The following is a 17,069-nucleotide window of genomic DNA, read 5'->3' as shown; positions in this document are numbered from 1 at the left end:
AATGCAGCTGGTAATCTCTCGTCTCTACAATTCCTGTGCTTCTGCTGAAAATGAAGAAAACTTTAGCTGTACCTGAATTGCTGCGTGCCGGTCTGACACCTACTGAGATTGCAGCAAATCTGAGAATATCTAGATGTGCAGTCTACAAATTTAAAAAGAAGCTAAAAGATACTGGAACAGCCTCACGAAAACCTGGGTCTGGAAGTGCCGATCTGTGCAGACCAAAAAGTTGCTTGACAAGGTGATATGTGGCCACCCCAGAGTCCAGATCTCAATCCCCTGGATTATAGCATATGGGCAACTGTGGAGGACAGTGCCTGTAAGGAGCCACAAACTTCTGTGGCAGCCTTGGAGAGGTCCATTGTTAGATCTTGGGAAATGATGACAGCATCCTACATAAAGAAGACCTGTCAAGCGTTCCGCAGGCGCCTGGAGGCTGTTGTGACACTTAAGGGAGGACACATTGAAAAATAGAGTGTACTGTACATGTTCTTTACAATAATGTATAATTTGTGATTAAATTCTAATTCTAAGCTGAATAAACATGGCATTTAAGTTGAATTATGGCAGTGTAAACTTTTTTTGGGGTAACCCTGTAGAGGAGATCTGCATGGAGGCCAAAATACCAGCAACAGCATGTGAAAAGCTTGTGAAGTGTTACAGAAAACGTTTGGCCTCCGTTATTGCTAACAAAGGGTACATAACAAAGTATTAAGACGAACTTTTGGTATTGACCAAATACTTATTTTCCACAATGATTTGCAAATAAATTCTTTAAAAATCAAACAATGTGATTTTCTGTTTTTTTTTTTTCCACATTCTGTATCTCATGGTTGAGGTTTACCCATGATGACAATTACAGGCCTCGCTAATATTTTCAAGTGGAAGAACTTGTACAATTAGTGGTTGACTAAATACTTATTTGCCTCACTGTATTTAAATGTTCAGATATTATGATTTGAATGAGGCAAAATAACATGCTTTTTCTCTCAAATATATTGTTATAATCATTTGTTTCAGATGTACTGTAATTGTTTTCTGTATACAAATTAATTTGGTGTTCTAAAAGTCTTTTTTCAAACTTGAGTCTTGAAAAAGGGGGGGCCGTCTTATAATCAGGCACGTCTTGTAGTCGGGCCAATACGGTATTTTAATTTTATTAAGAATATTTTGTTACCTTTTTAAACTTGAGATTATACCTATGTTCCGATTAGGGCTGTCAAAATTATCGCGTTAACGGGCGTTAATTAATTTTTAAAATTAATCACGTTAAAATATTTGTCACAATTTACGCACATGCCCCGCTCAAGCAGATGCAAAATGACAGCAGTGTCATGTCCACTTGTTACTTGTGTTTTTTGTCTCCCTCTGCTGACGCTTTGGTGCGACTGATTTTAACAATGGCGAGCTACTAGTTTATTTTTTGATTGAAAATCTTACAAATTTTACTAAAACGAAAACATTAACAGGGGTTTTAATATAAAATTTCTATAACTTGTACTAACATTTATCTTTTAAGAACTACAAGTCTTTCTATCCATGGATCGCTTTAACAGAATGTTAATGTTAATGCCATCTTGTTGATTTATTGTGATCATAAACAAATACAGTACTTATGTACAGTAGGCATGTGCCGGTATGAGATTTTGACGGTACGATAACCGTGGGCAAAAATACCGCGGTTTCACGGTATCACGGTATTGCAATCATAGCTCCAAAATGTGTTATTCTGAGATGTATGGGTTAATTTTTTTTTCCATTGAACAGGATTTTTTTTTTTTTCAGAACATTGTTATAAATTGGAACATGAATATATTGTTAAAAATAAATTATCAATAAAAAAACAAATATTTTAAATAAAATTAAAATAAATATAACTTGTAGACTATACCCACAGCCATAGCTCAAGTTGCTTAAGATTAGAGCAAGAACAAAATAATTTCTATAAAAAAGTAAAAACACTTCTGAATAAATTTGTTTTTTTAATTCTACTGCATGACTTTTTTTGAGGGTGGAAAAGCTCAAGTGAAGTTTCCCCATTTTCAGCCACTGTGTCAGCTCTAGTCTACATGATGTCATGCCTATGTGGTGGTGTTAAAAAAAAAGAAATTAATACGTAAGTTAGTTAGGTAAAACCTATAAGTTACTTTAAAGTGTAAATAGTAAATATTGTTGTGGAAAGGTTTCATCCAAAAAAAAAAAAAAAAAAATGGGAGTGAGACCTCCCCTTGAACCAGCGAACCTGGATTTGTGCTTAGGGCAAGAGCATCTTTCGCAATTAGCGAACTTTGATGCTATCCCCTTTTCCCCTTCATCCAAGCGAATCAAGCTTGTTTTCTCACTCTGCGGCTGTAACACTCGACGAATTTGCTCTCCCAGCTAAACCTAGGCTAACATTCGTCTTTGTAAGCTTGTAGTTAGTTTGTATATTGAATCTGAAAGGAAAATGTGTGTTTTGTTTTTGGCGAACTTTTTCATGAAGCTAATCTGTTAAAGCTACTCACACATGGAAAAAACAATTGTACAACGTTTTAAATGTATTCATTTTGTATATTCCACTTACCACGATTTGAGAGCTCAATAAATTGAAGAAAACTTATGTTTGTACTTATGTTTGAAGTATTTGTTTTTGGGTTCACTGGCTGTCTAGCTGATAGCGTCACTTTCACACACAGCAACAAACGGGAGGGGGTGAGCGCTGCCGCGCCAAGCCACTTCTGGCTGCATTTTTGACACATGAAAAACAGCGACTACCGTACTACGGTCTGACGGAAAATTTTAGTGGTTTTGAAACCGCGACGTTATCACACCACGGTAAACCGTGAAACCGGTAACCGGCACATGGCTAATGTACAGTATGCTGTAGTATACAGTATACAGTATACTTTCTGTATCCCCAATTGAATATTACCCTGATCACACCACAAACCTTGGTCAGTTCAAACTTCAAATACCCAAAGTATTAAAACACAATTCAATACATCAAATCCCGTTTACTTTTGAAGCTATAAAGTCGTAAATCTGCTCACACAACAGCGAGACTGAGAGGAAAACACAATTCATCTAAAGCGCGCCCGGCATCCGCTCGGCCCATCTCAAACTTTTATAAATGCCAATTCTCACCTTGACCCGAGACGCCATTAAGAAGCAGCGGCGGGCAGGTGACTCATAAAACCCCAAAGCTAATGTACTAGAATAGTCCGAAAAGGGAGGCCATTGGACGGGCTAAAATATGCGTCTCTTTATAAATGATAGCGCTAAAAACCCTGACCGCATCAGCTAAATGGATTATAAATCTAGAGGATTTCCATAATGCATGCATCTTAAACACACGCGCAGAGTCGTAAATCACGGCTATTTTCTAAACACGGGTTAATTGCGCAACTTCAAACATTGTCTGTTTTATATGCAAAATAATCCACTTAGTATTTTGACGGCGGCCAGCGCTCGTTGGGGACCATATGTGCTGCGTGGCCCCTTGAAACCTATCAATAACACGCTTGCCGGGAAGAGGGGAAGTTTATGGACGGGAAAGAAGGTGGTGGTGGGAGGGCTCCCGTCTTGTTTTTTTCCCCAATGCTACTTACTTTATTTACGAGTGTTTATTGCCAGAAATTGTGCCAAAATGACTTGGGGACGTTAAGAATTAATTATTATGGCCCCTGGGCATTTTAATATAAGTGAGTGCAGTGGCAGTGCAATTAAAGCAGATCGAGGCGCCATCAGGTGGAATAAATGCCAACAACATTGCAGGTGCATTCTGTTGCCTGCCAAATAAATCCCTTAATTTACAACATTAGCGATCAATAAAATTATAATGCCTTTAAAAAGCATCACCATCTATCAAAAGCGGGGGCCACCCATACGGCTTGAAGCTCTCACATTCATAGTTAGGGAGCAAAAATATGAGGGTGAAGAAGCACATTCTAAAAAAAGGTTTACACTATACTGGATAGAGATTTAAAACAGGCAGAATAGAATATTTTTAAAAGTATGTCTTAGTAGGGGCAACAGTGTGTTTAACTCATTGGCTTTCAGTAGATGTCCAATCCATTTGAAATAGCACTCCCAGTAAAAAAAAAAAAAGAAAAAAGTATGCACATCTCTTACCGTAAACTGCAGCCAATGAATTGGTTAAAAATATGTGTGGGAGGATACATGCAGATTTTCAGTTTGTGGGTGAGTTGAAAACAAGGATTTAGAGCTACAGCTATCGATTATTTTAGTAGTCGATTAATCGATGAACTAGTTAGTTTGAATAATCGAGTAATCGGATAAGGAACATGAAAAATTAAAATACCTGAGCTGAGCCACAAACGGTATATATATATTTTTTTTTTAAATGAGGATCTATGTACAACAACAGAACAATTGGCTAACTTACACAGCAAAAGTCTGCTAGCTTAAATGCTATAAAATGCTACCTTTTTTTAATAATACTCTTAACAAATGGTTCAGACACTTGTTCCGACAAAAACGGCTAAGTATACCAATAAACTAAATTACGAATGCATTAAATAACATTAGCTCAAACAAAAACTTGGTTTACATTGGTCTTAACAGGGAGCAGTTGGATTCAGCCATGTGAAAAAAGGCAGGCCAGAGGGCAGTGTATCCACCTTAATCAATACAATTAAATCCAAACGCTTTCAAAATAAACCATTACAACGCCACTTTAATTAAATGAATACTTGAAGAAACAAAATTCGAATATTTTTTTCTAATCGAATACTCGAGTTCAATCAATTAATCGTTGCAGCACTACAGATATTATAATAGATCTTTTTGGGATTGGGGCCCAACTTTTCTTCTACAAACCCGCACGGGGCCCATTCGAAGATTCATTCTAAAAAAATTAGCCAACTGTTTTTTTCAACTCATTTTTCTACAATGCATTTTTTCCTTTCGCTCCTTAATCGTCATGTCATGACACTGGTCAGCTCCGGTAAAAGTATCTCATATGCTCACTAGAAGAGATTTTGCAATTCTCTCCTTAAACTACAATGACTAGATGAGCAACCTAAGAGACCAGAACTAAGAGAGCCTAAGCAGCCAAATTCAAAGCATTGGCATATTTTTACCTCTGTGACCTTTGACCACTCCTCAAAGTACAGGTAGTCCCCAGGTTTTTCTCCCAGAAAATGATTGTAATTACAAATGCTTTGGTAGCAATATCTTCATTTATTTTGCTTGCAATGAAAAAACATAAAATAATTTTTAAAAAATCATTATCATTTTACACAAAACTCCAAAAATGGGCTGGACAAAAGTATTGGCACCCTTGAAAACCATGTGATGCATCTCTAATTTGTGTAACTAAGGGTACTCTGTTATGTTCCACCTGTGGCACATAACAGGTGGTGGCAATAACTAAACCCCCCAGTTAAAATGGATTAAAGTTGACCCAACCACTGTCCTGTGTCCTTGTGTGTACCACATTGAGCATGGAGAAAAGAAAGAAGACCAAAGAACTGTCTGAAGACTTGAGAAGCAAAATTGTGCGGAAGCATGGGCAATCTCATGGCTACAAGTCCATCTCCAAAGACCTGAATATTTCTGTGTCTACCGTGCGCAGTGTTATCAATAAGTGTAAAGCCCATGGCACTGTGGCTAACCTTCCTAGATGTGGATGGAAAAGAAAAATTGACGAGAAATTTCAACGAAAGATTGTGCAGATGGTGGACAAAGAACCTCGACTAGTATCCAAACAAGTTCAAGCTGTCCTGCCTCCTCCGAGGGTACGACAGTTTCAACTCATACTATCTGTCAGTGTCTGAATGAAAAGGGACTCTATGGTAGGATACCCAGGAAGACCCCACTTCTGACCCAGAGACATAAAAAAGCCAGGCTGGAGTTTGCCGAAACTTACCTGAGAAAGCCAAAAACATTTTGGAAGAATGTTCTCTGGTCAGATGAGACAAAAGTAGAGCTTTTTGGGAAAAGGCATCAACATAGAGTTTACAGGGGAAAAAAACGAGGCCTTCAAAGAAAAAACATTGGCCCCACAGTCAAACATGGCGGCAGTTCCCTGATTTTTGGGATTGCTTTGCTACCTCCGGCACTGGACTGCTTGACCGTGTACATGGCATTATGAAGTCTGAAGACTACCAACAAATTTTGCAGCATAATGTAGGGCCCAGTGTGAGAAAGCTGGGTCTCCCTCAGAGGTCATGGGTCTTTCAGCAGGACAATGACCAAAAACACAATTCAAAAAGTACTGGAAAATTGTTTCAGAGAAAGCACTGTAGAATTCTAAATTGGTCAGCAATGAATCCAGACCTGAATCCTGTAGAGGAATGGCAGTTTGGAGAAGGCACCCTTCAAATCTCAAAAACCTGGCGCAGTTGGCCAAAGAAGAATGGTCTAAAATTCCAGCAGGGGAGAAATTGAGCATTTTCTGACAAAATTGCAGGGGTGCCAATACTTTTGGCCAACACTGTAAGTACCCTAAAATACACCCTAAACCTGAAAATAACATGTATTATACGTCATATTAATAAGATATAGGGAAAAATAATATACTGTGAGGTACGTTGTGTAAAATGCAGTTGTAATCAATGACTATTCTGGCTTAAAAAGAAAAAACAATTTGGGCTTTAACCGCGATTGAGTCGCCTTGCCGAGAGAAAAGGGCGCTGTGGAAAGAGTAGGGATGCCAGAAAGGGGGGTTGTCATGGCCGCTCAGGTCGCCAGTGTCGCCTCTCTTTACACGAGCCCGCCGTCTGAACTCCAAAAAAACAGATCGGGCCTCGCAAGAGAAGTGGGCGCCGGGGGAAAAGCAGCAGCAGCATGAGAACAAGGAAGTGAGCCCTGACGCCGCCAGGAACTGCAGGATGGCAGTAATGCTGCTGGGAGAGGAGGAGATCCTGACATGGCAAGAACTAGGTACTGTTTACGCGACTTAAAAAAAAAAAAAGACAGGAGAAAGAATGGCGGAAGGGACTGGTGTCGTAAAGACGAAATCATGTAAGTCAGGTACATCATAACCCGGGGACTACATGCATTGCCAGATTTCTGACCCCTGTGACCTTTGACCCTTTCTCTTATCCTATCACCTACCAAGTTCAAGTTATTGCGAAATTCCTTTTCTGAGCTCTGTGACCTTTGACCTCTTTTCCACCAAATTTAATCAGCTTTTTCGTTTCATATTGCAAACATATCCTGCAAGTTCGATAAAACTTATTTATTCTTGAGTTTCTTTGAAGATGATAATGATTAGGTTATCAGATAAATACATGCAATGAAAACCATAAAATATAAATTTATTGTATTTAAAAACCTTTTAACCATATAAAGACTAAGGGTCAGTCGAACAAAGAGGAAAAATTAAATCATTCTCATGAATGTACTTGGCACAGTACGATACGCTTGTGTACATTTTCTTCTTTGATATTTCATCCACAGATACATATAAAACTTAAAAATATAGTTTGATATTGTAAAACACAATATATGGGCACATTTTTATGTCTCGGTGAGTAGATCTACATCTCTCTGCATCCCTCTTGCATTACCTCGCAATTATAGTTTCAGCTTTCAGGGTTCCAGACTAACATTTTTTTACGGGGGCTCGTCACTTAAAATTGGAAGCAAGCAAGATTCAGGGGTGCACCCTGTAAATCGACATGTATAAAATACATGCATAAAACTATGAACTTATGAATTTATTATCTGATCTGACATCAACCATTATATGGCGGAAAACACTCAGGTGACCTGAAGTTCCGCTCTGAGACCCCCAATTTAGCCAAATTTCAAAATTGTCCGATATACATGTATGATACATCATTGGAAAGCGTAAAATCTCAATTTTCTGGGGGACGAAAAATTTTGGACAGGAGGGCAATTTTATTATTTTTTTAAATGTTTTTTTAAACAGCAAAACCTGATCTGGAGGCAAGAGAACGCGAGAGCAGGATTACAGACGCCATGACTTTAACGAGATATTATCGTGTTCTTATCTTGTTTCGATCCAAAAACTCCATGGAGCATGTATCACTGAGTGTGAAGACACAGCTGTGAATGGCCACCGCTGGATTTTTTGGGGGGATTTTATGGGTGAAACATGGTAATATAACGAGGGTCGCCATGCAGAAATCGCAGACATCAAGGAGTGGTTGAGATTTTCTTTTTCATATATTTACCCTTTTAAAAGTTTTTTTTCTCTCCAATTTTTCTTTGTTTGGATCGATTATTTATCATCCAACATATCGGGGAAAATGCGACCGTAACAAAAAAAGTACAATTTAGCGATATTTATGAGGTAGATATCCGTGACTTTTTCACAGACGCCATTTTTTTCATTGTGACGTAATTTGTTTAAAAGTTTAAAATATGCTAGTGAATAATTTTTTTAAGTCGTTTTTTTTTTAAACTAAATATTAGACACCAATTAATGATTCTAAGCTAAAAATGACAGACATTTTGAATAATAAATATAATTACGTACCTTGTTTTCATGGGTGGGTTGAAACAAAAACGGTTGCGCGACGTTTGTAAACGGGGGTTTCCAGGGTAAAACGGGCAAATTAAAAATAGTCCGGGGGCTTAATGCGCCATGAATCTGCTATGGCAGCATATAGACATATTGTTCTATCAAATACAACAGTTGTTTTGGCTTAAAATACAGCAGTTTCTTTTAAAGAGGAGTGCAAGAGCAGAAACTGCTTTTTCAGTCGTGTCTGTTTTCCGCCATATAGTACTACTTATACGCATCCAGTCGTCCGACGTACCCGGTTGTGTGTGAATCCCATCAGACATGTGCCTATCAATATTTTCATTTCCACTCATTTTTACTGTATCACTGATAAATGCAATGCTTTAGCAACTTATTTGCACCTTGCCGCCCACAATTAGGCTTAAGTGTGGAGTACAAGTTTGTCAGCAATAAAAAAATGTTTTTTCATAAAAAAAATTAAATCTGCAAAAGTCGAACTTGCCTAGGTGCAAGTAGATGAAAAATTCATTTGCATTGTGTCAAATTTTAGAGGTGAAATGCCCCCATTTAGCAGCAGTCTGGAGACTATGTATTCTTGTGCATTTTTGGCTAGTTTTTTCGTGCAACTATGATTCAAATTTCGATTGTCAGCAAAAAAGAGTGGTTATTAATAGAAGCATTTGTTAAACCTCATACACAGCGTTGGACTTTGTGTGCAACAGTCCTATACTTCGCTTGCCCGGCCCATGGCCCTCGCACCCATTGGCAGGAAACTGAAATAATTTTGTGGCCCACTAGATGGTGCTCACGGCCCCAAAGGTTAAGACTCCCTGGTCTAGAGCTTCTAAACGGGTTCACTGTAACCTGTTTTCATGTTTATGCCTTAAATCTTTCCTACCTGTCACTCGGGTAGACAAGTGAGGAAGAAGAATGACGGGCGGCTGCTGCTTCTGTTGCTCAATCCCATTTGGGTGAGTACCCCAAGCAGACAAGCCACTCACGCCTGTAATGCATCACCCCCCCGCAACAATGGCACGCCTCCGACATTAATTAACTATATTAATCTCCCGTGTCCTTTGAGCCACGCCGGTGATGCAATCCCAATCTATATAAAGGCTTTGCCTTTTATCCCGGCCACTAAACAAATACCGCCGGGGCTGAGCAAAATGGCCGCTCAAACGTCCACTTTTATGGAGAGAGGGAGGAACTTGAAGTAGGGTTAATTGAAAGTCAAACTGACATTTTCCTTACCATTAGTGTTGAAGAAAGGAGTATTGTTGAAGAGAGTACACAAAATGAATGCTTTGATCTGTTCATCAAAATGGATAATCAGCCTACTTTGACCATTTTCTCCTCTTCTGATCAATGTGAGCAAAAGTTCAGTGAATGGAAGAAACCATTTTTTATTCAAAAAATGAGTCTTGAGCCGCAAAAGTTCAATGTAGAGGAGAAAGCTGGATGTTTGCGAGTGTAAAACAGATCAAAATGCTATTAACGCATGCTTATTTATGTGCAGTCTGCACGGGTGCACTGATTTAGGGCCGGCCGAATGGCGACGGCTACACAAACAAGAGGATAGGAATCATCTACTAATGGAAGCCCTAATTGAGAAGTGGTCGCTTGTCATGAGGTCTTTCATCTGAATTGGAGATGATAGCCCTTCACTTCAAGCTATCCTCATCAGCACATGCTTTCAAAATGATTCAGAACATTTATAGTCAAACACCAGGAAAAAAACTGGAAAAACTAGGCAATGAACATATTTAACTTCTCTTTGACTTTTTTTTTTTTTTTTAAGTTGTGGATTGCAAGAAGTTCTCCAGTAATAGCATTTTTTCAGAAATAACGGCGAAGGCAGCCTGTGCAATGATTTAAATTTCACCGTGGCGCCTAAATCAAGCTTTTGCAGTTTCTTACATAAAGCACACGTGTCAAACTAAAGGACCGAGCGCTAGATTCGGAAACGGTCAATAAACCTTCACATTTGCATACAGAAAATGTAAGGATTCTTGAACTCTCACCTTCCCAAGGATCCTGCCGAGGAAGTAGTAGTGGCGCGCAAAGGAGTCCCCCACCAGCGTCTCAGCAGCCGGGTTGGGGTACAATAGCCCCTCGTTCGTGGTCTTGAAGACACCCTGGTTGGGGTTGAAGCCCGACTTGAGAAGTTCGTTGAGGAACTCACGAAAGATTCCGCCTCCGTCAATACCCGCCTCGTCCAAACCGTGGGCGTTCAGTAGGTGAACTCGAATCCTTTTTTTTAAATCCGGCTCTAATAAATGAAACAAAATTTAGTGATCACTCATTTTTCGCGGTTAATGGGGCCCAGATCCCGTCGCGATAAGTGAAAAACCGCAAAGTGTTCAATGTATTCATTCACATTTGGCATATAAATATATTATATATACAAACATATGGCGAAAAACACTCAGGTGACTTGAAGTTCCGCTCTGAGACCCCCAATTGGGCCAGATTTCAAAATTGTCCTATATGCATGTGTGATACATCATTGGAAAGCTTAAAATCTCAATTTCCTGGGGGAAGAAAAATTTTGAACAGGAGGGCATATTAAAAAAAAAAAAATTAAACAGCAAAACCGTAACTGGAGGTGAGGGCATAATTAAAGACGCCATGATTTTAACGAGATATCGCATACTTACCTCTTTTCGATCCAAAAACTCCATGTAGCATGTATCACCGAGTGTCAAAACACAGATGTGAAAGGCGACAGCCGGATTTTTGGGGGATTTTATGGGTGAAACATGGTCATATAACAAGGGTTGCAATGCAGAAATCGCAGACATCAAGGAGTGGTCGAGATTTTCTTTTTCATATATTTACCCTTTTAAAAGTTTTTTTTCCAATTTTCTTTGTTTGGATCGATCATTTATCATCTAAAATATTGGGGAAAATGTGAAATTAACAAAAAATGAATAAAATTAAGCGTTAGTTATGAAGTAGATATCTGTGACTTATTTGCAGACACCATTTTTTTTTATTGTGACGTAATTTGGTTAAAGTTTAAAATATGTGAGTGAATAATTTGTTTTAAGTCTTTTTTTAAATGAAATATTAGACATCAATTAATCATTCAAAGCTAAAAATGACAGAAATTTGGAATGATAAATATAATTACTTACCTTCTTCCTATGGCTGGGTTGAAACAAAAGCGGTTGCGCGACGTCTGTAAACGGGGCTTTCCAGGGTAAAACGGACAAATTAAAAATAGTTTGGGGGCTTAATGCGCCATGAATCTGCTATGGCAGCATATAAAGATATTGTTCTAGCAAACACAACAGTTCTTTTGGCTTAAAATACAGCAGTTTATTTCAAAGAGGGGTGCAAGAGCAGAAACTGCTTTTTCAGCCATGTCTGGGTTTTCCGCCATATACAGTATATATGACGTTTTTCACTTTTTTTCCCCCAAAGTAAAATTTTTAAAAATGTATATGCATTTAGGATCGAAATAAGGTAAGTGAAAGACAGTATCTCGTTAAAATCATGGTGTCTTTAATTGTGCTCTCTCATGTTCTCAACTCGAGTTTGGGTTTAGGGGTTTACATTTTTTTATATATATTTTTTTAAATGCCCTCCTGTTTAAAATGTTTCTTCCCCCAGAAAATTGAGATTTTAAGCTTTCCAATGATGTATCACACATGCATATAGGACAATTTTGAAAGTTGGCCAAATTGGGGTCTCAGATCAGAACTTCAAGTCACCTGAGTGTTTTGCGCCATATACAGTATATATATATATACATATATATATATATATATTTTTTTTTTTTTTTTTTTTTAAACAAATGGTTTTTAAGCACTTCAAATGTATTAATTATGATGTTTTAAACACGTTACTGTACGACTTAATTATTTTTAAACAAGAATAAAGCAGAAAAATGCTTGGCTTTATAAAAATGCTTCATTGAGTGAGTCCACTCAAATCCACTCAAGCTGCTCACTTACACACAATGAGTTGCCACAGCAACTGTTTAACAAGTTAAATAATGATTGACGCATGTGGCGCTTTGAAGTCCACTTCTCTGGCAAGTTCAAACATTAAACGTCTGTCAATCATCGTTAACTTTAATAAGAGGGAGGGATCGAGACAACACATTTTTTAAAAATTAATTGAAAAAAAAAATCTGTGATGGACTGAGGGTTTTGAAGCGCGAAGTAGCGCGGGATCACTGTACTTCATTTGACAACGTTACCCTTAAAAAAATTCAATCGTGCTCCATTGCAATGAAATACATAAAAATTTGCACAAACCCTTTTAGTGCCAAAACATCATCTTGACCCCCAGAATATTCTAATCAACTTCCATATAAGGTCATCTTTCAGAATAATTAATGCATGTCAATAAATCAGGCAGCTATAATTTACGGACACATAAATGATATACATCATGTCTTCAACCTACTACTCTTTTTAATCAGAGTGGGCCCCCGCTCGGGTGGCCTTTTCAATTCAAAACACAAAAGAGGTGACTTAAAATAATTGATTCCGCCTTTTATGCCTTCCATTAGAATAATCGGAAGCACGATTATGCGCCCCACGCTTGAAATACAATACGTGGCGCAGTGGAAGGAGATGAACTAACCTTGATTTTTACCTTGATCCTTCATATAAAGATTTTATAGGGCTGAACAAGAGATTTAGACAGAGCCTGAATGTTTACAGCGCTGCGGTTGCACTGTCGTGCCAACAGTTTTCACCTTGTTCTAAGCGGTTTGCAGAAAAAACAACAACATTTGAACGTGGTCGTACCATTTTCTGGAGAGAGCTTGTCATAAGCGTCTTCGTAAATGTAATTACGTCGGATGGTGACAACGATGCCATTGGAGAAGGGCCCGTCTCCCTGTACATCCCGCTTGTCCGCATAGATTAACCTTTGGAATATCTAACACACCATATTTGAAAATCAGATGACTAAAGGTAGTTTTAACGATCAATGTTGTATTTTCGGAATAGAGTGTGTTACCTTGACTCGCTCTTCGAAGGGAACAACAAAAGGGAGTTCGGTTAGGATGGCTAGATGTCTCTCCTCTGACACAGACAACTGAGGAGGCTCCGAGCCCACTGCAAAAAAGATGATACCGAAATCAAAAATTGAATGTATCTCCAGAGGTGGGTAGTAAGACATTACATTTACTGGAGTAACTTTTTGAGAAAAATGTACTTCTAAGAGTAGATTTGTGAAGAAGAAACACTTCTCTTACTCTGCTTCTTTGGGTTACACTATTCATTACGTTTTTCCTCTTTAATATACATATTAGATTTTTTTTTTTCTTGCCAGGGACGCCAACAGTGGCTCTACCAGTTTCACCAATGACACGTCACAACAATAATCACATGACCCCATGATACCAATCAGACTTAAGCTTGCCGTTCTCTCTCCCAGTTTTCATTTGGCACCGATTGACCAGGGATAACCGAAGTTATGATAATTTTTGTTTCATAAAGGGAAATATGTTTTCTCTACTAGAGGGCACTCATGTTCTTCGGACAAATAATGTTTCATTTCTGTAGATTTTTTTCTCTCGCCAGAATTGAATGATTTTTTTGGTATTTCATTGGCTTAATATGGTTATGTACTAGGTTATACTACAGTATAATATTTACAGTTCAGAGAGATAACTTTATGCCGTGAAAAAAAAAAAATGTTTAAAACCCCTTAATGCCTGCAATATGAAGCAATTGTCAGAGAATCACAAAATTTGAAAAATAATTAATATGTGTAATCAGCGCTCTAATATCTATAACCCTTGCTAAATCCTGTTTCCTTTTTCCTCATGGAACCTGAAGATGCATGAGTTGACTTGCATCTATTTTTTTTTTTTTTTTGAGAAAGATATTTCAAAATTCTGAATTAGTCTCAAAATCATGAAATTCTAAGTGTATCAAATGCGATACATTTAGCATTAAGGGGACATTTAGCATTAGGGGTTAAAAAAAAAAAAAAGAATTGAACATCGTATGCAGTTACTCATTAAGTACTCTTTACTTTAGTACATATTTAGATGAGTACTTTTACTTGAGTAATATTATTTTGAAGAAACACTACTCTTACTTGAGTAAAATTTTTGGCTATTTAACCCACCTCTGCATTTCTCCCATTTAAAAGCATGGATATCCAACCCACCAAATAATGTAAAAAGTTATTTTGTTTAGCTGTGTTCACAGTGGTCTCACTCAACTTCCAGATTACTTCTGGGTTAGTGATAGGAGTGTATCTTCATTAATTCGCCAGGGAATTCATGCTATAAACCACTGCTAGTGATGTTGTTGCATGTCTGCCTGTGTGTATCACCACCTTGTTTTTGTTGTTGTTATTATTATTTTACAATAATGATAGAATAGTAGAATAAAGTAACCATAACTAAGGATTTCTTGGTAACATTTTATCTTAAATGGGTGACTGCACGTCATGCTGTATACATTTCTGTCGGTCGCTTTAAACCTTTTTCATATTAATACCGATTATTTATTTGACATTTGATTAGATGCATGGTGATTGAGCATACATTGATATTAAAAGGAAATATATAACAAAGTGAGGCTTTACACACAGGTTGGTCGCTAGTATTATTAGCGTTACTTAGCTTCCATACCCACGAGACATGTCCCAATTACCGGTTTTCAAGGTATACCCTGGTATGAAAACGTCAAGGTTTCAAAACCGCCAAAAATTTCCGTCATACCGTCCCTAATGTATTAGCTATTTTTTATGTCCCAAAAATGCATGGAGAAATCCCTCGCTTGCAGCTCCATGGCTCCACCCTCTCACACCAGTTGTTGCTCAGTGTCAGTGAGTCAACTGTGCTATGTGATGGCTGGAGGAGGTGAAACTACTGAACCTTTTCCCGCATCGAAGAAAGCAAAATAGCTGATATGGGAATAGTTCGGTTACAGAAAAGTTACAGACGCCCGAGGTTTAGAGGAGGGCCAACCGACATGTAAAACATGTTTGCGGAGGGTGGCTGCCGGGCAGGCAATAACTCCAATATGATTTCCATTTATACAAAATTAAAGGTGAGTAAACACTGTCATGAACGTTTCCCACCAGCTACAAGAGTTAACTCCAGCATGTTTAGTGTGTCTAGCAGTGGTAAAACGTGTTTTTTCTCTCTGTTGAGAAAGAGAGCGGGTGTGTACAATGTAAACATGATACGAGTCATACACATTTTTATGGAAAATAATTCAATTATTTTTCTTCTGATGGCAATAATGTTGAGCGGCTCACATAAAGGACTGCATTATTTTGATTTTATTTAGAATATATATATATTTTTTTAACTTAACATTATACTTTTGTTCCATTATGTTTTAAAAAATAAAAATCCTGTTCAATTGAAAAAGTTTTTTTTTTTTTTTTTAAAACCCCGATATCTCAAAGTAACACATTTTAGAGCAGTAATTGCAATACCGTGTACCGTGATATTTTGGCCGAAGGTTGTCATACCATCAGAATATCATACCAGCACATGCCTAATTCCCACTTAATCTAGAAATGTGCATTATAGTTAAATATGAAATATGTATACATTTAGCAAGTCAGCCTTGCCTTGTTCCAAATAATATTAATCTTAGTTATACTTTTCGGAATTTAATGTTTTTTACCCTGTAGATCCATGTGGCCCATATAAACTGAATGGAATTTTACAGAGGGATATACTCCTATCGGTAAACCCGAAAGAGGGTATGACGTCATGTGAACTACCCCCATTAACTAATAAGCATTACTATGGATTTTTTTCCAATTCTTTTTAAGTTAAAACAATCAACACAACAAAATACATAACTAGTTTCAGGGAAAATAATTCCAACTGGTGTCAAGTTTTATGGATTTCTTTTACTTCATAGAATTAAAATACTAAATATCAGCTGCTCTCAGTTATATAGAGTAAATGTACTGTGTTTTTCGTCGCACCAGCCAGAAAATGCACAATGAAAAAACATTGCTAACTCACACCTAAGTATAATACGGCTCACGTGCCGCAGATTTCCCAACCGTGCACTAAATCCGCCTGCCAAGCATGTATCCATTAAGCTGATGTTTGTTTTCTATTAAACTCCAGATTTAGAACGCAACACCAAAATAGGAAGAGGAAAAAAAGCGCCACAATAGCAGAACTCCTCACTTAGCTTCCACTCCAGCTCAATTATTCCACTCAATTAGTCAGTCTGATCTGCATTTTGCCATCAGGTTTCCATCTTTAAGGAGAAATATGGCCTCCGTCAGGGTACTCAATACGTCGCTCGTTCATCAGCACGGGGGAAAAGGACGAGAGGTGGGGGTGACGTCCATTTAAGGAAATGAGAAAAGGAGAGAGCAAACAGCAGCGGCTGATGTGGACGAGTTCAGCAGGTACTTTCAGGCTAATTGAATGGAGGCCATACAGCCTGGGAGTGACATTAGGCAGCTCATACACACATTGTTATTAGCTTGTTTTCACGCCGTGCAATGCGTGCATCCACACACACAATTGTGGACAAACCTCGTTCCTCACTATTAAAAAGGCCTCATTACATGACGCACTACAATAATTGAAATATTATTACAGATGATTTACTACATATACTAAACAATTGTAGCCATGGTGTACTCAAAAAAGTGGAAATCACACCATTTTTCT

The 17,069-nt window shown here is 37.9% G+C and overlaps 1 protein-coding gene across 1 annotated transcript in view; it reads right to left on the bottom strand.

Annotated features, from left to right (window-relative positions):
- ube3c (ubiquitin protein ligase E3C) overlaps positions 1–17,069 on the bottom strand; it is a 72,086-nt gene that overhangs the window by 26,184 nt on the left and 28,833 nt on the right. The window contains exons 17-19 of the mRNA XM_057824345.1: positions 13,415–13,512; positions 13,201–13,333; positions 10,459–10,706 (exon numbers count right to left, since the gene is read on the bottom strand). Of these exons, the coding sequence (XP_057680328.1) occupies positions 10,459–10,706; positions 13,201–13,333; positions 13,415–13,512 (479 nt within the window). The remainder of the gene's footprint in view (positions 1–10,458; positions 10,707–13,200; positions 13,334–13,414; positions 13,513–17,069) is intronic.

This window comes from Corythoichthys intestinalis, chromosome 20 (genome assembly GCF_030265065.1).
Source record: "Corythoichthys intestinalis isolate RoL2023-P3 chromosome 20, ASM3026506v1, whole genome shotgun sequence".
In the NCBI taxonomy this organism is placed as follows: Eukaryota; Metazoa; Chordata; class Actinopteri; order Syngnathiformes; family Syngnathidae; genus Corythoichthys; species Corythoichthys intestinalis.
Note: the sequence above shows the minus strand (reverse complement) of the source record. Positions and strands in the feature narration are given on the sequence as shown.